Here is a 20264-nt window from a genome sequence, read left to right as displayed (position 1 = left end):
TGCAGTTAGAGCGCCAACACGACGTCTTCTTTTTGCAGGCATCTGTGGAGATCCCTGGCCTGCAGCTCAACAACCAAGACTATTTTCCTTACGTCTACTTCCACATCGACCTCAGTCTTCTCGACTAGAGAGATGAACTGGCACCACGGCGCGCTCCTGGTCACGCAGACGCCTGCAGACGCCTGCAGACGCCTCTTTCCCTTAGCCAGAGAACCCTACCGAATTCAGATTTTTAGAGAAATTGCTCACCAAAGTTCGTTACAGTTGTATTTATTTTTTTTAAGTTACAATAAAGAAACGCTCAGTCCTTTGAATTGTCTCTTAGAACATAATGCGAACTGCACTTAACATAAACAGGGCCCACCTGGGAGTCAGTAACCTGGGTGCCTTAATTCGGGTCTTAACGGCCATCTCGTGAGGGCGGGGGAAGCACGTTAAATCCTGAGCTAACAGCATAATCAGCCGTATTTCCTAACGGTCACTGGGGATGGCCGAAAGACAAAATCCGGGGCGGGGGCACGAAAGGCAGTTCTCAACTGACCGCCCATTGCTTTCGCCCTTTCTCTAAACTCCCTGTACGGGTCACATCTCGCAGCTGGAACTTGGCCTTGCAGGACGCAGGTGAAATCTGTGTTGTGGCAAGCCTCCCGATGGTGCCCTCTGGGTCACAGGTTTATAGGGAGGGAAGACATCAGGGTCATCCCTTCATTATATTAACTTACTGGCTAAACACTGGATTCTGATTTTATGATGGGGACACTAATTTCATACATTTATTGGCATTGTCCAAAATATTTTATTTTTTTAATGGAAAAAAGCCATTAATATTCAAATGAAAGAATCACATTAAAAAACTTAATATGTAAGAAACAGCCTCCAAGAACATTCAAGCAGCAGTCAGAGGGAGGGAAAAATACATCAACAGCCCATCAGTTTTCCTCAAAATATTACCTGATAGAATACAACCCAATTTCACTGGCTACAACAATTCATAGAATTTTTCATTGTTTTCTTGAGATGCAAAGTTCACTGTTGCAGTGTTTTCACATGACCAATCAAGTGCTACTTCTTCGTTAAAAAGGCCACCGGTAGACTCATCTGATTGTGAAGAATGTTCCTTCACTGCTGGGGAAATTTGCTCCCAAGAAAAGAAAACTGAAGTCTGTGCCAAGCCTCTCACAGCTCATCTCGTTCCAAATCCTCCAGCTCCACGTCACTGAGGTCAATGTCGTCTTCCACGGGAAGCTGGAAAACAAAGCCAAAGTGAGGTCCCTCAGGGGCTGGGGGGAGGCAGGGTGAGGGGCTCAGAGCACACGGGCTCACCACGGAGCAGTCATTTCTAGAGATGCCCCAGATTACAGAGCTCGTTCCTCCCTAACCCACCTCCTGCTTTTAACACTGCCTATTATTTCATAGCTGGAAAAGCTGAGAACTTGGGTGAAGTATGAATTCAACAAATTACCACCCCTTTAACACCAACAGCCATTTAGCTTGTCCTGAGGAAAAAGGGGCAGAAGTGTACTAGAATAAACGCTCATTTCAAAGCTATAATTTTGTGTTTCTCAGACACACAGTAAGTGAATTCCAGGTTAAATGTTCAGTTTCGGGGTGATAATCAGGAAAGAAACGTCATTACTGAAATTTATCTCGTCGTCTCTGTCAAGAATACCCAGGGCCCGTTTCTGACAGCATGCTAAGGCTTACGTCTGGTGGAAAGGACTGGGCTTACAAACAGCAAAGACGCCCAGGGACAGGGAGAGTAAGAAGAGGCTGGACAAGCACCCCAATGACAAGTCCCGCAGGCACACGGCCCCCCGCCCCGGGGACTCACCTCGCCATCCTTGCCGTCCCAGGGCTCTCTGGCGCTGATGGCAGGGAAGGCCCCACCTCCTACAGGTGCTGTAGAGCCCCGCCCGAACGAGAGCTCCCTGTGGCAGAAATGACCAAAGCAAGCACAGCCGGATGAAGAAACCAAGTTTTAAAATGACGACTTGCCTACTAGGTTCCTGCAGAGGCATTTCTCACTTCTTGCTCCTGAACAGTAAATATTATCTTTTCAAGCGAGGACAACAATGCAACCAGGCGTGGAATTACTCAGGTCTTGGCATCAGATAAAACCAGTTATCACCAATAATTAAGAAAAACTTACTTTGCTAAAATACAAATTAAGTACACAATAATTATCAAATTTGATGTAGAACACAGGTGCAACCCTGACAGTTCCATGAACTATTTACCTCCTCTGTGCTCAACAAACAATAAACCAGAAAAGGAAAACTAGCTGAAAAGAAACGTGAACAAACTCAAAGCTGGGGTTAGAACCTGTCGTTTCCAGTGAGTGAGTCCAAAGGCTCAGTCTTGTTACGTAATTATTACCCTCATACATTTCCTATGGTTTTTGACACTGGAATCAGCTGTTGAAAAAGGATGACATACTTCTAAGTAGAGCTGACCCCGGAAAGACACGGGCTGAACTGCACGAGTCCATTTACACAGATTTTTTTACACTACAGTAATGTAAATGTATTTTCTCTGATTTTCTTAATTACATTTTCTTTTTTGGGGCTTACTTCATTGTAGGAATACAGTATATGATACATAAAACCTACAAAATATGTGTTAATCAACTACCAGGAGCTTCTTATCAGCTCTACAGTAGTGAAGAGAGACAAGGTCTGGGTCGAAGAGGTTCACCTTTGTGAAAGTCATAGTTTTGAGGAAGAGGCATTAACCAAAACAGTGCAGCGTCAATGCCTTGCATGTGGCCGGAAGGTGATTAAGTCAATTTTAGGATGAGCTGGAGAGCAGGACAGACAGAGAGCTCCGTACATTGGGTTTAGGAACCCTTAGTGTTGTTTGCACGTCGCTGCAGTCACTTCAGAAGTATGCTCGTTTTCACATAACAACCTTCTAGAGCTAACGGCCAGAAATGGACGGGGTACTACGTGAGGTCAGGGGCACCAAGCGTGCTAGGGTGGGAATGGGTGAGAAAGGGCTCCTTCTAGCCCATGTGAGACTTTTATGAGAACCAGGAAGAGCTCAATGCCAATGGCACAAGATGGCAAGGTGGCCATCACTCTATAGAATCCTTCCACAGGAAAGAGAACATGGCTCTTACAGGAAGATGATTTAGAACTCAAACATCTAATTCTCCAGAATGCCAAATGCAAAGTAATTCCATCTACTGCCTGGTCTATGTAAACCTAGTTTTGAACCCACAGCATCACAGAACTAAGCCACAAAATAGAAACAACTCAAGAAAGCAAGAAATTACCTGAGAAACTCATTAATGCCTTGCTCGCTAAAAGAACCTTTTAGAAGAGCAAATTTCATCTTGCGTGCATTAATGGCTGCCATGGCAGGGTATCCAAATCCTCCAATCCCCAACGCGTTTTCAAGTTCCGACTGGGCTCCAGCCTCGGTCCACAGCCACCTAGAAAAACAGGCTGGTTTTTAGGGTAAGGATCCCTTTCAAATTAGTTGAAATCTAATTAGCAGGTATTAAAAGATTACACTCCAAATATTTTATGGAATGAAATGGATATAGAAATAAAAAGGAAGTTTACAAAAATAATGTATTCTAGATGTGCTCTTAACTACAGTTCCTCTTATATTCCCTAAACTGTACCTCCAGAAGTACCCCCGATCTACAAAATTTTCCTCCCAGCCCCTGAAGTATTGTCCACTAAACCTGGTAAATCTTCTGTCTTTATTACCTGAAATCCTACTAATATCATTTGGGGGATTAGGCACGCTCTCTAGAAGCATCATAACTTCTTTGCAAAACTTACTGGTATGTCATTATTCAATACCTATGAACATGCTCAGCTGCATTTCCTTACTCAACTACTACAACGGTGAGGAATAACGGGTGCCAAAAGGCGCTGTTCTGTAGGCACACAACTCTGCGCTGAACTCAGCCAGGCAGCGCAGGGTCACCTGTCCTGAAAAGGGCAGGAGGGAGGCGGGACAGTGAGAGATACAGAGGAGGAGAAGCAAAAGGTTCAACAGGAGGCAGACATACTTTGTCTTAAAAATCTGCCTGTATCAGCCCTCACTTGGAAAAGGGTAAGAAAACACCCCTCTCCTTCTCTTTCTTTGGCCTCCAAAGCTGTGCCAGAGTCCAGTGAGGCGACTCAGGTTTTGCTTGCTAGCTGGGACCCCAACCACCACTTAAAATGACTGCTATGAGAAAAATGTACTCCGTGGCACAGATGAGTGTCTTAGAAATAAGAGACCTGCACTCCTTTCCTTCTAGATGGTAATTATTCATCTCCTAAACTTAAAAAAATGCCAAAGAGAAACAGGGACACATCCTACAGAGAACAGAGTGGGAAGCAGAAACTTGAGGAGCACGACGCTCTCCCAGCCAAGTCATACTGAGATTGTAACTTACCCCCACATTTTCTTTTTGTATTTGTCCGCCAACTTCAGAAGAACGTCTAAGTAAGAATTTCTGCCAGCAGCTCCTAATTTAAACAGAGTGTTTTCAAGGTAAAGATAAAGGCGTCCGCCACACTCCTCGGCGAGAAAAGACCCGCAGAGCAGGGAGAGCAGCGCACGGAAGGGCAAGGGGGCCTCTGCTCGGCGTACCGGTATCCAGAATGTGGGGCAGCACGGCCACGACACAGAGCTGGTGCTCCTCACACGTCTTCTTGGCGATGTCCTCACTGATGATCTGCGGGCCCAGAAGACAACGGGTGGGTGGAAGGCCACTGACACAGAACCCAAAGGTCAGCCTGACAACCAACACTGGCGTCGTCACATTCACTCAAGAGCAGAGCAGACCGAGCGACTCCTCCGGAATACGACGGCCTTATACGCGATTCGGCACCAGTGACAGCTCTGCTCTGTGTGCGACTTCTGCGACTGGTCCCAAAGCCCTCCCCTGGGGGGCCAGCGAGGAACCGGCAAGCACACCACACACACACTCTCTCTCTCTCTCTCTCTCTCTCTCAAACCACAAAGGGTGTGGGTGCGGCCTGGCTCCGACACGGACTTGTTTAGCTAGACAGATATACGCATATTATACATCTATGAGCGCTTGAGGCTCTCTGGGCCTCCGTTTCCTCATGTAAAATGGAGATGAAAGCAGTATTTCCCTCTATGCATTCATGTGAGAACTGAGAGAAACAGACGGAAAAGCACCAGCACAATGCCTGTCACGTGCTTCTCCGCAAATAACAGCTATGACTTGGAGACCGAGGACGGCGTGACTGGATGCATTCTGTTTTTAAGCAGCCTGGTACACCTGTCCTCAGAGTGTAATTATTTTAGTACTAAAAGTTATGAAAAGCAGCAATTTATCAGACAGGTTTTCCCCACCTCAAAGTACAGTAACACTTTAAAGAGAGCGCCTTAAAAGGGAAAGAGCTCATCTGAAAGGACAAAACGAGTGTCACTGCTGCGTTAGTGCCCCTGCCATCAGACTGGGTAAGTGCTTCTTATCTCGAGCGATGGAAGCGGTTTACCTCCAGCAGCTCAGGAGGGGGGGCATTCTCAGAAAACAAATCCAGGGCCCGGGAGACGATGTCAGATCGTGTCCGCCCCCCATCATAATCCACAGGAGACTCTCCCTTCTGAAATATCTTGATTGTAGGAAATCCCCTAATCTATTAAAAAGAAAAGGCAAGACAAAATCAAATTAACATTTAATAAGAAATAAAATAACCTTTATGCATTCTAAAACTACCTTATAGGTAATTTAACATAATATCCCCGGCCTGCATCAGTGATCAGGGATGAGACACAAAGGTCTGTTAATCAGGCGGTTTTAACAGTCTGCCTACCAGGCACAGCCAAGTCTTATTCAAACCTTGCATTTATACTTAATACAACATATCTGCTCTAGAACAAATGGACCAACTTCAAAAGCAATGAGCGACTTGTAAAAGCCTGGGCAAGCTGAGGATTCGCATTAAGCACACAGCAAAAATTGGATTAAAAAAAAAAAGTCTTGGGTTGAAGACTTAATAATTTTTTTTTTTTTTTTAAGATTTTACCCATTACCTGACAGAGATAATGAGAGAGAGAGAGCACATGAGAGGCGGGAGGGTCAGAGGGAGAAGCAGACTCCCCGCCGAGCAGGGAGCCCGATGCGGGACTCGATCCCAGGACTACGGGATCTGACCTGAGCCGAAGGCAGTCGCTCAACCGACTGAGCCACCCAGGCGCCCGAAGACTTAATAGTTTTAACAATCAAGTAATTTAGTTTCATGACAAATGGCCAAACATCTCCCCTCCTACCACACAGGGAGGCTTAGAATACTGGATGAAGTAATAGTTGAAAATACGGTGTATTTCTCAAAGAAATGAGCCCTACAGACACACTCACCTCATATCGGCTGGCTAGAAGCTGGTTACCTGTGGCATCCACAGCTGCGAGCTTCACTTTTCCCTTCGTTTGCTCTTTCACCTCTGTAGCTGCAGCAGCCCATTCTGGCTCGAGGCTATAGAAAAATATTTGCACTTTAAAAGTATATTTTAACTCTTGGCATAAATACTTAAGCTGATGTGTGTATTTCTGCCCAGTCCAGTGAGATCTGGACACACGTTTTGCGTGTGTGGTGGTGGGGGGGGGCGCACAAGTGATGCACCCTTCCACTTGCCCTTCCTGGGCCTTTGTGACTGCCCTCCCCAGATCGGGATGCTGGCTCCCTGCGCATCTCTGAAAACACGACGACAGAAGATACTCCTGGCTCTCATGCCAACGTGTAATAATCATGTAGAGTCCAGAGTTTTTCTGGAGATCTCAGTGATTACCTGGGTCTGGGGCAGCTTCTTCAAAACAAGCGAGGTGACTATACTGAAAGCACTGTGACTCGAAGAACATGGTAGAGAGCACTTACTTTTTGCAGTGTCCACACCAAGGAGCATAGAATTCAACCATCCAAACATCGTCACTGTCAAGGACATTCTTATCAAAGCTGTCGTCCGTCAGCTCAATGACATCCTTCTTGCTTGAACTCTCACTCCTACCCTGTCACGGGTGACATTAAATATTAAACTACCCATGGCCAGAAAGCACACTATTCCTGTTCTAAATAGATTTAACAATCTCACCCACATCTTAACAAAGTTTGGAGCTTTTCTTTCAAGTAAAAACTATTTTACTCAGATTGGGGACATTCCTTAATAGTACTTTTGCATGATAAGCAGTGTTTACTATCATTTACCAATCCCTACAATATAATATCATCTGCTATTTTGTTAAGAGAAACCCCACATGGCTCACAGAACCACCTAGTAACACTACTCTAATTCAGACTGGGCACAGCTGCTCATTCATCCCAGGATGTTAAACGTACCACACTTGCTACCTTTCCATAGATAAGATCCCTACCAGTCAAGAGAGCTAAATAGAACATTTAATCCTTTTTTTTCCAAAGAATTTTTTTTTTTTTAAGTTTTATTTAAGTCCTCTCTATACCCAACACGGGGCTCAAACTCACAACCCCAAGATCAAGAGTCGCACGCTCCTCCGACTGGGCCAGCCAGGTGCCCCCCAATGAATTTTCTTGAGTACCAAAGCTCAGAGGCAGTCAGTTCTGTTTACTGCTTTCTGGTGCCTGGGCCAAAAGCCATGGAGACAGGGGAGGCAACTGTGCCCATTAAATGTCGGAGTTTGAAATAAAAGGCAAGAGCGTGGAATCTCTGGGTAAGTTCTCAGTCTGTGTAAGGAAGCTAGTTTTACTGGTCTCTTTAAGAGTCAAGGGCCATTTTATCTCCATCTGTAAGAATTTAATGCCTCTTCACAAGAATGTTAAGTACATCATGGTTAAACATCACATCTCATACATGAGCATCTAAAAATACCAATCCACGGAACAAGAACTTCTTTCTCTTCTTCCCTGTCTATTTATATAGAATTTTCCAGGATTTCAGGCTGATTGCCAGATATAGGCCAAGAGATCATTCAAATTTCATCCCTCTTTGCCCAAAGCCCATCTGGTCTCTTTCTCTCTCCACTTTAGAACTACCAGGGCCAGAGGATCCCAGAGCCCGGCTCCCCTGGCCTGGAGCTCTTTCTCTGTTTACAGCTCAAACTCTTCCATTTTAGCAGTGGGTCGAGGAAGCCCATTTGTGGCCTGGATCTTGGCCTACAGTTGTGCCAAGTTGCCCTGGGACTAGTGACTTCTGAGGAGGCCAAATGAACAGGATGGGTGGCTGACTCCCTCTGGCATCAGCTGATCTAACCTCGTATTATTTTTTTAACTGAAAGTTCACTATCTACAATAGTAGTAATGACTTAAAAAACAAACTATCCTCTACAAGGAGTCCATATTCTGGCATCAGAACCATCACACACATTAAAAATGAACTTTATACAGCCTTACCTGCTTTCCAGAACTATATCCGCCACCCCTTCCCCCAAGGCGGTCCTTGACGAGCTGGCGCAGGGCACTGAGGGCAGCATCTACGATGGCTTCACCAGTTCTGCCACCTAGAGGAAGACAAAGGACAATCGGATGGACAGATGGCGGGTGAGCTGTGTGCCTGAAGGACACTACCTAAATCTGTCAGCTTTATCGGATGTTTGAACACACCCAACAGTACACACGTGTATTTAACACAGGGCCAAGTTCTCCCTACAATGCATTTTGCATTAGACTTTTCACTGGGAAGACCAAATCCCCTTCTTGAGTTTTAGTTTATTAGCGTGAACAAGAATATCCTCCTGCTCACCTATTAATACCATCTACAAATGAGAGTAACTCACAAACGTTTACCGAACATGCAACATGTACACAAATAAGAAACTTATCTAGTTAAGAAAGCAGAGAACATTTCTAAATACAAATTACCAATTGAGAAAAACAGAAGAAACTATTTTTACGATAACGGAGAGAAAAAAAAATGTGGACAAAGTAGGATATGAAATGCCTGAAGCCAAGTAACTGGAAAGCAATCCAGGCCTCTTTTTTTCTACCTTGCTTACAACACAGTTATCTTGGGCTTTTTTAGGTTCTCTAACTGAATTTAATCCTAATCTAAGAAGTAATAAACCCTGTAACTGAAACTCAATAATGACAACAGCCTTTGGAAATTTAACCAAAAACTATATACTCAAGAAAAAGTCAGGGGGCTATTAACTGATTCGGAAGTGTGTGGATAATATAGGCCATGAGGCTATCTTCAGAGTTGAAAGGCAAAACTCTAATAAAATCTCTGGAAAAATTCGTATTTTTTTAAAAAAATAGTTTATCAAACTGCCAAGGAAGAGAGAAAAACGTCTGAGAACCCTTTCAGACCTGGTATTAGAAAGAAAATACAGTACAGCAACACTCAGAATATATTTGAATCGTGTCGCTCTGCGGCCTTGGCCGACACTTTCTAACACAGAAGGGCAAGCCCTGCACATAACAAAAGCCTTCTGTTCCTTCTCTAACTCTAGATGCCTTCATCCTCTGAACCAGCGCCCTTCCTCCAATCTATCTGGAAATATACCAGATTAAGAAATGTACTAGCAAGAAAGAGAGGGTTTTCTCACTCTAGACCAAAAGTTGGCGAACTCTTTGTGAAGCGCCAAACAGCAATTATTTTCAGCTGGGCAGGCCTTCCTATCAGTTGCAGCTACTCGATGCTGCCATTTTAGTGTGAAAGCCACTGCAGACAATATGTAAACAGCTGTGACTGCGTTCCAAAAAACTTTATTTACAAAAACAAATGGGCCCTTCCTCCTAATTTTTACCTACCTGCTCAAATTAAAATTCCAACCAGGGGAATGGAGTAGTTAGGAGAAGTTCTTACCCTGATAATCTTCTGGTCTGTTTTTGTTGGAGCCAAAAATCTTAATGGTAGGAAATCCCTGAACGCCGTACTGACCTCCTAGAGACTGATGTTTATCTGCATCAACTGCACCAACTTTTACAACATCCTGTGAAAACATAAAAGTATCATCTATTTTTCTTTCAACTGGAGCAGATTCCACAAAAACCCACCATTTGATTCTTGTAGACTCAGGGACAAGATAATAAAGGGCAGGGTTAGGTTGATAAACAGAATTAATGAAGGCTCTAGCCTGGAAAATCATTCCTATATGATTGAATGATGGGTGAACTGTAAGTCAGCCCTAGAGGGAACTCTGCAGTTCCCAGAATTACCATGACGAAGAGTAATTATGTCACTAATCTGGAAAGCTGAGTTAACAAAAACAGACAACGTAAAAATTAAATGTATATTATCCCTTTGCTCCCTACATGATTCTGGCGCCAGAAGAAGGGTTCTGAGCTTAATATGCAAATTAACTTCCTATCCTACATTAAGCCCAGTTGCATACTTATTTATACATTCACAGGTGAATGTGGACATCTTAGAAACTTACTTTTAATGCAGTTGCTACTTTCTTCCATTCTGGTGTCAACCTCTGGCAGTGGCCACACCTTTTAGGAGATGAAAACACAAGGCAACAATTAATGTCTTTGATCCCCAATTCAAAAATACTCCCCCAGGGAGCCTGGGTGGCTCAGTCGGTTTAGCGTTTGCCTTCAGCTCAGTCATGATCTCGGTCTTGGGATCGAGTCCCGCATTGGGCTCCCTTCTCAGGGGAAGTCTGCTCCTCTCTCCCCCTCTGCCTGCCGCTCCCCCTGCTTGTGCTTGCTCTGTCAAATAAATAAAATCTTTAAAAAAAAAAAAAAAAAATTCCACCAATAGTCTACTGAGTGACTTGCACAGGGGTGGGTGCTTGCAGGGAGTACGTGTGCTAATGAAACCTGATCGGTGACAAGAAGGAACTTGCCATTTTAAGGGGCTTTACTATAATCCTTTTTCATATGCTAACTTAAAGTTTCCAAATTACTGTTTAATTAAATTATATTTAAAGAGTTTAAACTGTCATCTGTAACTCTATCCCTGGGTGGGAACTTTACCATTTATTTGGTCAAGTGTACCTCAATGTGTGGTCTGAGTTCTATAAGGCTAGGCAAAATGCAGATTCCTGGGCCCCATGAACTCAGAACGCCTAGAGAAGGGGTTCAGGAACCCACATTTTAGTAAGATCAACTAGTGATCCTTAAGCCCATTAAGATTTGATATTCCCTGATCTATCCAACCTCTTCGTTTTACAGATTAGGCCATCAGTATTAGGGCCTAAATCGCAATGCTCCTTGGCTCCCACAGCAGCATGTGGGGCTAAAAATGTTCATGTAATCCCAAATTTGTTAGCCTAGCAAGCTGAAAAGTTCTCGATACCACAAGGTGGTGATAAAAGAGCAAGAGTGAGCAAGAGAGAGACGGAGACGAGAACACAAGGAAAAACAACTTTAATAATCTTTTAGTAAACAGTATTTGAAATAAATTATTGTGAAACATAATATATACAGATGGGTGCTTTTAAAAAGTTACATATGGGGCACCTGGGTGGCTCAGTTCGCTAGGCGTCTGCCTTCGGCTCAGGTCATGGTCCCAGGGTCCTGGGATCGAGCCCCACATCGGGCTCCCTGCTCTGCGGGAAGCTTCCTTCTCCCTCTCCCACTCCCCCTACTTGTGTTCTCTCTCTGGTTGTCTGTCATATAAATAAAATCCTTAAAAAAACAAAAAGTTATATATACACAAACCTGTTACGTTTATGCCATTTATCAAGGTTGCAGATGTTATACTCTTCATTTTCATGGCTGAATAACATCCATTGTATGAAGATACCATAACCAGTTTACCCATAGGTGATTAGTTGTGTTTTTTTTTAAAAACAAAAACAAAAACAAAGTAAAGTCTCCTAACTAGGCTTCTAAGGACCTAATGAGCAAATGCCATGTGCCAGGACCATGAGGGGCCCTTCATACAGGATTTCATTTCATCGGCACAACACTGAAGACAGGCCTTGTTATCTTCATCTTACAGATGAGGGGACAGAGGTGGAGAAGTTAAGAAACCTGTCCACTATCACACAGTCGTCCGTGACAGAGCTGCTGGATAGGTCTGTGACTCCAGGTCCCACGTTTTTAATCACTTAGGCCCACAGGGGCCTAAGCTTAATCCAATATTTTAAGTTAGGATCTTCTGAGAAATGTCCTGGAATGCTGCTTCTACATACTTCTATCTAGTATCTTTTGCTGTCCACGTGCTCCTACTTAGAAGTCCAGGAGTCAAAATTTTATAGGACTTTGTGCCTCTTTAATTTGGGTTTATACTATGAAAGGACTCAAATCAGAAATTGTCAGAGTGTATATTCCCTTCAATTTCGATATGAAGCACAGTAAAGACAGATCAAAATGCCACGTAAATCTAAATATAGCACACCTCTAACCCAAGGGTTCCTCACCTGCGGTCCACAGACCCCGAAGGTGTGGGTGGATAAAAATCCAGGGGCTCCAGGAACTTTTGATGGGGGGGAGAGGAACACCTCTATTTTGCTAACTTGCAATGGAAATGAAGGCTTTCCTTCAATGATGAACATTCACAACACACCAACTGTCACAAACAAAAACTCACAGCTACTCTTCGATCACTACCACAGCTCCCACACTTCTCTTCCAACCTCGTTTATGCTCATCACTACTTCACGATCATGGTGTCTAGGTGTTAGGGCTGCTGCTAGATCTTGCTATTTACTGTCCCAGTGAACAAGTACTAGATAACCACATCAAGATTTATTTTAATATTTTGATAATGTTATTTTGATATTTTAGGTTTCCTCTGCAACCCTATATGCTCTATTTTACACACAGAAAAGGAAAATCTTTATTCTGGAAAGAATTCAAAGCCTTCACCAAGCTGCCAAGTCCAAACACAAGAAGAGGAGAAAAACACCTGCTCTAATGAGACTGCCTGTTCCCCAGAACATTACGAAGCAAAACTGCCATGTAACAGTAACCGTTAACTACAGGGTCCAGATCCGGCCTTCTCAATGATGCTCTTTGGTTTCGTTTTGGAATGAGGTATATTCTCTTTATATCGTAGCTCCCCAAAACAATGTCAATTACCATAAATGATAAAAAAAAAATCTAACTTGTAAAAATTGCATACAAAGGCATTCAACAATAGAACAATTTGTATAATTACTATTTGTACATTTACTAATACGAATGAACTAATCCATATAGAATGCTTGCTTGGATTTAACAAAAAGAGAAGCTTTAAAAAAAATAATAAAGGCACTCAGATGAATAGTATTCACAATGTGGCAACATACAAGTAGAGGGTTTTACCTTAATTTGCTACATTGAACGTTAAGTGACATAGTCCATGAGGGCTGGTAATAAGTTTCCAAAACTCAGTTTCACGGTCTTGCAAAGGAAAAAATTAAAGCAATACAGGAAAACCTTTCATCAAGCATATCCTACAATGCACCCCCTCAGGTAAAAGAATCTGTAAGAATTTCATTTACTACACCTACGTGAGTGTAGGGGGTGCAGCTCACACCTAAAAGTACTTCCGGAGGGGGGCGCCTGGGTGGCTCAGTCGGTTAAGCGTCTGCCTTCGGCTCAGGTCATGATCCCAGGGTCCTGGGATCGAGCCCTGCATCGGGCTCCCTGCTCTGTGGGAAGCCTGTTTCTCCCTCTCCCACTCCCTCTGCTTGTTTCCCTCTTTCGCTGTGTCTCTGTCAAATAAATAAATAAAATCTTTAAAAAAAAAAAAAAAAGTACTTCCTGAGGTCATTTGCAGGACACAGCTGGCTGGGGCTCAGGCCTCCTCAGGGTACCCTCGGCCTGGCCTGCTAGATTACAGAAATAACAGCCTTGTGCACATTTTGCAGTTTCCATTCATCTGTCTCTACACTTCTCTATTTGTTGGGTTTTTGTTTTGTTTGTGTTATATGCTTAACTACATCAACAATTAGTGCAATACTGTATTTTGATTCTATTTGTGCACCATTAATTTCAACGAAAATTGCATCTTTACCCCACAAGGGTTTTTGTTTTATTTTTGTTTTTTTTCCAGCAATGCATGTAAGGCAAGAGAAGAATTTTAAAATTAAACCAGTTTTTAATGACATATTTCTGGAAGCAACTCTCTCCAAGACACAATGGAATCAATCACTAGTTCTTCCCTTTCCTGTGCCCAATATTCTTTCAGCATAAATGAGTTTCCCTTCCATCAAGCTCCTACCTACCTCATCATTGAGATATACCTTCTTAAAATTATAAGAAAGATTTTCTTTCTTCTTTTTTGCAGCAATCAGCTACTCCAACCATTCTTTTTCAGTGGACTCAATCTCCATGGCCTTTAACTCACACCACTTTGGGGAGTCTCCCACTTCCCTCTCTACTTCTTTTAAATAAGCAGTAAACTAGATAAACTAGATGACTAAATAAAATCATACTTTCATATAGTATTTTCCCTAATTTTATGAAGTACCATAAATAACCCACAACATGGCTTTATGCTTACCATGGAGCATAGAATTCTACAAGCCACAAGCTAGCACTTTGAATAACTTCTCGGTTGAAATTTGATGGAGTTAGTTCAATCACATCATCGCTGGAAGAATAGAGACCATTCGCTGCCAGGAAGAAGGTGCAGCTCATCAGACCTGCAGTAATGACACAAAGCACAGCATGAGCGAAAGGGTTCATGCCCTGGCAGCAAACTGGGCAACGGGAGTCTTCTTCAACTGCCCAATGTCCTCCCGGGTCAGGGCCCTTTGAATCCCCGACCTCTTGCTGCTCTCGACCTCTTGCTGCTCTCGTAGCCCCTGGAATCTCACTCCCCCTGGTGCAGGGCACAGCAAGGACACAGAGGCCACACTCTGGCCTCTTGAGCTGCAACTGGGAAAAGATTTCTTGCTTCGTGCTTATGCATGAGCACCTTCATTCTTTACAGTCACCTTGTGAGGTAATACTACCATGGCCATTTTATGGGTGAGGACACTGAGAAGCTGGCAGACTACCCTGTGACCCTGGGCAATCTACACAGCATTTATTTCTTGTGTTATGCAGTTGCAATATTAGAACACTACCTTTATTACTTTCTTCTGAAGGAAAAAATCAGTTGTTTCCTCCACTAAACTGGGACTCTATCAAGGGCAATAATTGCTTTTATAAATACTTTGATTTCTGCTAACACTATTCACGGCAATCAGTAGGCATTTACAATGCTGTTGGATGAGCTTACAAAGAATTGTCATGTAAATATTATAAAGCGAGGATGGAGTCTTGTCGAATTATTTTTTTTTTTAAGATTTTATTTATTTATTTGACAGAGAGAGACACAGCAAGAGAGGGAACACAAGCAGGGAGAGTGGGAGAGGGAGAGGGAGAAGCAGGCTTCCTGCCGAGCAGGGAGCCCGATGAGGGGCTCGATCCCAGGACCCTGGGATCATGACCTGAGCCAAAGTCTTAATGACGAGCCACCCAGGTGCCCCTCTTGTCGTATTATTAATAGCACAGTTTAGCCACACTGTAGACCAAGTGCATTTTTCTTGGCAACTCTACGAACTGAAATGTAATTTTTAACAATTATATAGGAAAACAAGTTCTGAACTGATCTATGAATATTTTTGTTTTCTGAATTGGTAGTACTATCAAAATTCCACCTCCTCCTTTTAAATATATAATATAGGACTTCTTTGTTTTCCAGTTACATTGCATCTAATACCTCCAGAACAATACTTAATAATGGACTGTTCTTGACTTTAACATTTTCTCATTTGCTGGCTTTTGGGTTGCAACATAAACTTTACGGTATTAGAGAAATTCCTGTTACTTTCTTTTTAGCATCTATGAAGATGATCATATACTTTCTTTCTTTTCATCTACTAATGTAACAAACTGTGAAACTGACCCGTCCTCTAAGGCGTGTGTGCACATGCCATCTTAGTCGTATTTTCATATGCCTTGTAGACAGAATTTGGAAGATTTCAAATGGAGCTTTTTGAATAACCCGTTGGTAAATTTCTTCTGGAAGGCATATACACCAATGTTAACTGTTCTGCTGCTAAATCTTCCACCTTCTACTTACATAGCACTTTCAATTTTCAGATCACTCTCAAATACATTAGACCACTTGGTTTTTCACAGCATTACTAACTAGAGAGCAGGAATAATCCCTCTTTTGCAAATAAGGAAACAAAAGTACATCCAGTGACCCATCTGTGGTCTCTGACTTCTATTTCCAAGTTCTTCCCGTTAAACCACTGTTGTCTTTTTAGTGCTCAGGATAAAATGGTTCAGTAAGTCATGGGCATGAACAAACAATGTAATTATATTGTTCAAGAATACTGCATCTGAAGGCTGCCTGGCTGGCTCAGTCAGCAGAGCAAAGCATGCAACTTTCAACCTCAGGGACGTGAGTTCAAGCCCCACACTGGGCATGGAGACTACTTTAACAAACAAAACAAAACCAAACCACTGCATCTGAATTATAGATACGGCTAATATTGTAGGAACTTATGAAAATAGAACTGTGGACCTTACTAAGGGTGACATAAAAGGTTATCATGCAGGGGAATGACCAGATTTGCTTTCTAGAGAGTTTTCTGGCTGCAATGTGGGAGAGCGGTGTCACCCAAACCCAGGGAAAGATGGAAAGGGCAACAGTAAGACACGCTACTGGGAGATCAAATAGGAGACCGAAAACTAACTGCTGTATTTAATGAGCGATCCCTGGGGCCCAGGACGGTTGTGGTGGAGTAGTGAAAATAAGCAGCAGCCAACCTGCAAAAGACTGGAGAGAGTAGGAGGAAACAAGTTGATGAAAACAACGGGTAACTCTTTAAAACAAGTCTTATTATAAAGAGCACAAGAGGGCAAGCAAATGTGGGGTAGAAGGTTTCTTTTTAAAGACGAGAGTGATCTGAGCATGAGGGAAAAAAATATGGGGAGCAGGAGAGGCTAAAGATAAAGTGGAGGAATAATGAAACAAAACACCTGGAATTAGGAAGGGAGGGAACCAGGGTCAGTGATAGGGGTAGCCGGGGACAGGATGACCTCATCACATGCGGCTGCCCCACCATGCACTGACGGTATAAAAAGCGCACTAAGGTTCGAGGACTTGGTAGGGGGAAAAGTATCTTGTTAATATTTCTGATATTGATTACATGCTACAATGATATTTTATATACACTGGGGAAACAGATATTAAAATTAATTTCGCCTATTTCTTTTTACCTTTTTAAACGAGGCTACTAGAATATTTAAAATTAGATATAAAGTTTGCATTCTTATCTCTACTGGATTGTGCTGCTCAATAATCTTTTTGTTGCTGCCGGGAAGGTTAAGTGGAGTTTGACATTTAATAAAGCAAGTAAATTAAGAATCCAAGAAGACAGAGTCCTAATTCGGAACACATTTAGAACTTAAGACTGGTCCTGGAAAATCCTCCATGGAGTTCTACTTTCTAAAGTTTATCATTTTTTATAAAATCAACATTAATTGATACTTGTTCAATACATTGAGCTCACTGTGGAATTTTTGAAAATGCAAAAGAAAACCCATCAACAGTTCCACTAGAATGGGCAATATTTTGGTGAATATTCTTACTGACATCTCTATGCAATTCAGAGGTCTAAAACTTTATATTTATATGCATGTGATCTTACTATACATTCTTTTCTGTAACCTTTTTTCACTCAGAATGAGTTACAGACATTTTCTATATAATTATGGATTCCTTATCACCCTCACCCCTATATAGCCATTCTTAATGGCTCTATCACGTTGCCAATCCACCCCAAACAGAATTTATTTCCAATCTGTCACTATTAACAGACTAATGCTGAAAATTCTTATACTTTCCTTCCCCCTCAAATAAATATAAATATTTCCTTAAGAGATGATCTTACAGGGAGGATGCGGGAATAGCTAATATTTTGATATATGTATCTGTCCAACTACTCTCCAGAAACTGACGTGTTAACTATGAATAATGCTTAAATGACACTACATACCAGGTACTGTCTAAACAACTAAGATATATTAACTCATTTTAAGAACTGTATGTGGTGTGTATCATCATGCCCATTTTTAGACCAGGAAACGGAGCCACAGAAAGGGTAACTTGCCTAAGGCCACATCATTATAAAGAGATAGAACATGGTTATGCAATGCAAATTTTTAACCAAAGGCCTGGAGACTGCATTAGGTATAATCCCAAGGAGGGTCATTAGGTAGATTGTGGCAGAATTGGTTTTCTTCCCTTCTCCTGTCAATCAGGGATAGCAGGCTGTTACAAGCAGGCTGGAGTCACCCAAGGGATGGAGCATGATTTTTACCTCAGGAATGTGCTTCCTTTCCATACAAAGATGGTCATGACATCAGTATAACATGGACTTGGGTTTTTTTCATTTTTTTTCTAGAATGTTGCTGGAGTTCTTATTTGTCTGTAAATTTTGCCTAATTCTCACAAGAGCCTCCCCTTTCTTATAAATGGCTCTCCAGTGGACATATCTTGGTAATAAAGATTTGAGACCTAAATTCCTTAAAAGGCAGTATGACCTAGTAGGGCTAGAGAGAAACTGAATACTCAGAAAACAGATTAAAAGATGTATAAACGAAAGGAGCCAGTAACTACCCCCTATGAAAACCCTCAAGAAAACAAACAAAAAACCCCGGGCCACTTAAGATGATAAAGTAGGTCAATCTCCATTAATAATGTCCTGTTTCTGAAATTCACATCGCAGTTCCACTCACTGATAATGAGCACCAATGGGAAAATGGAACATCCGAGTGTCTAGAATCCATGTGAGCAGATGGTTTTGCCATCTGTGGCTCCCCATTATTCGTCCAGAGTAGTTAAGGATGGTACAAATCCGCATCAGCAACATCTCTGTCCCACACCTGCTAGCAAGAGTACATGATCCCAAAGCAGTCATCTAGAAACCAAGAGGGCTCCCAAAAACGGTTGACGACATGTATTCAAATACTGAGTTGATTGACAGAATCACAGACTTTCAGAGCCGAGTCTGAACTCACCCGAAGGAAACTAAACAGACGCTGCAATCTTTTCCCCTCCTCTGTGTCCTCTCCGCAGCCGTACAGCAAATATTTGTATCTCGCCTACCCTCTTGAGACCTGTATGAACTCACTCATCCTGACAACCACCCAGAGTGGGAGTACTAGCCCAGAGTGGTTAAGTAACTGGCTCCCGGTCACGCAGCTAGTAAGCGCGGGGGCGGGCTGGGGCTCTGGTCTGGACCCAGTCGGTAAGAGCGCCCGGGCTGGGTGGGGCCGAGGGGAGCCAGAAGAGAGACGGGATCCTCCTCACCCTCACTCACTCTAGTTTCTAAAACAGACATTTACATAATTCATGGCAGTCTGCGTTCCACTTAGTTTCCCAAAGTTCAACCACACTTAAAGTGCTTCTGGAAGGCACCGTTCCCTACCTCAGGCAACTCCTCAGTCTAATCCCAGGGCTGGGTTTTTGATATTTCAGTTCTTCTCATTAGTGGGAATTCCACAGAACAGGTGACGAGCCCGTGGCTGCGCCGCACGCACGCCGGCGTGAGGACAGCGGGCCCAGAACAAGGGAGCACTGACCCTGACCCTGACCCTGACCCTGACCCTCTCAGTCGCCCGCGGCCCCAGCCTCCGCCAGGAATCAAGGCACTCCGCGCGGCCCCCACGCAGCTCCCGGCCTCGGCGCCCGCCCGGCCCGCGGCCGTCGCCCCTCCGCCCTGGGTTCGCGCCCAGCCTCGGGGCTCCCCGTCCCCGCCGCGCCACGCTCCCCCGGGTGGGCTGCGGGGGCCCCGCCGACGTGCCTCCCCTCCGCACGCGCCCCGAATCCGGCAGGGCCCCGCACCCCCGCGCCGGCCGGGCCCGCCATCCCCCACCCCAGCTCCGGCCAAGGCCGCACGCCCGCCCCGCCGGGAGCTCCCGGACGGCCGCCCCGAGACGAGGAGGCCGGCGCCTACCCAGCACCAGGCGAGCCATGCCGAGCGCCCGGGCCACCGTGTAGTCCCGCCGTCGCCTGAGCTGCGCGCGCCGCGCCCCCGCCGCCCCACGTCCCGCCCTCGGCCGGTGAGGCAGGCGCCGGGCGGCGCGGCGGGGACGGGCCGGAAGGCGCTCGCTAAGCCGTGGCCGCGGCTCATTGGTCCTGGAGGGCTTCGCTCATTCGCATAGCCAATGGGAAGCGGCCGGGTAGAGGTTCCCGGTTTGATTTTTTTTATTGGGGGCGGAGCGAGCGGCGGAAGGAGGGACTTGCTGGGGGCGGGGCGGACCAACCTCTCCTTTCCCCGTGGCGCTCAGATACCCCCTCCCCGAACTTGGCGTTCAGCCCTTCTCCCTCCGGTAGAGTCCAGTGTTTGGTTCTTCTTATTTTAAGGGTCTTTATTCTCTCTTTCCCTCCCTGGCCTCTAACGAGCCCCTTTCCAGCCCTCACTCATCCCTTGC

At 44.2% G+C, this 20264-nt stretch overlaps 2 protein-coding genes across 5 annotated transcripts in view; one reads left to right on the top strand and one right to left on the bottom strand.

Annotated features, from left to right (window-relative positions):
- The window catches only part of ATP6V1C2 (ATPase H+ transporting V1 subunit C2), a 52864-nt gene extending 52550 nt beyond the window's left edge, over positions 1-314 (top strand). For all 3 annotated transcript variants that reach the window (XR_010405390.1, XM_045884083.3, XM_045884088.3), the window contains one exon: positions 39-314. Coding sequence is in view for 2 of the 3 variants with exons in the window: in XM_045884083.3 (XP_045740039.2) it covers positions 39-128 (90 nt within the window). In the remaining variant the exon portion in view is untranslated. The remainder of the gene's footprint in view (positions 1-38) is intronic.
- PDIA6 (protein disulfide isomerase family A member 6) lies at positions 255-19929 on the bottom strand. 2 transcript variants are annotated; one of them, XM_045884089.3, is made up of 13 exons: positions 19787-19929; positions 14329-14470; positions 10325-10382; positions 9751-9877; positions 8337-8443; positions 6849-6979; positions 6335-6449; positions 5472-5612; positions 4594-4678; positions 4397-4469; positions 3275-3433; positions 1832-1928; positions 255-1245 (listed from the first exon to the last, which is right to left on the bottom strand). In XM_045884089.3, exons 1-13 carry the CDS (start codon positions 19803-19805, stop codon positions 1177-1179), a joined length of 1323 nt encoding a protein of 440 aa, XP_045740045.1. In that variant the 5' UTR covers positions 19806-19929; the 3' UTR covers positions 255-1176. The 2 variants fall into 2 exon arrangements, with proteins under 2 accessions (XP_045740045.1, XP_064427886.1); XM_064571816.1 differs by lacking the exon at positions 19787-19929 and adding an exon at positions 18849-19005.
- Between the last annotated feature and the right edge of the window lie 335 nt (positions 19930-20264).

The sequence above is a fragment of the Mirounga angustirostris genome, unplaced genomic scaffold, assembly GCF_029215605.1.
Source record: "Mirounga angustirostris isolate CCGP_5_RB_7025 unplaced genomic scaffold, mMirAng1.0.hap1 SCAF_10, whole genome shotgun sequence".
NCBI lineage: Eukaryota > Metazoa > Chordata > Mammalia > Carnivora > Phocidae > Mirounga > Mirounga angustirostris.
Note: the sequence above shows the minus strand (reverse complement) of the source record. Positions and strands in the feature narration are given on the sequence as shown.

Bases quoted from the DNA above. Each gene is read 5' to 3' on its own strand.
- PDIA6 (XM_045884089.3), bottom strand. The intron at 8,444-9,750 runs GTAAGAACTTCT...GTCTTCCTCTAG, and splicing joins CAGACCAGAAGATTATCAGG to GTGGCAGAACTGGTGAAGCC. The intron at 6,450-6,848 runs GTAAGTGCTCTC...ATTTTTCTATAG, and splicing joins TGGTGTGGACACTGCAAAAA to CCTCGAGCCAGAATGGGCTG.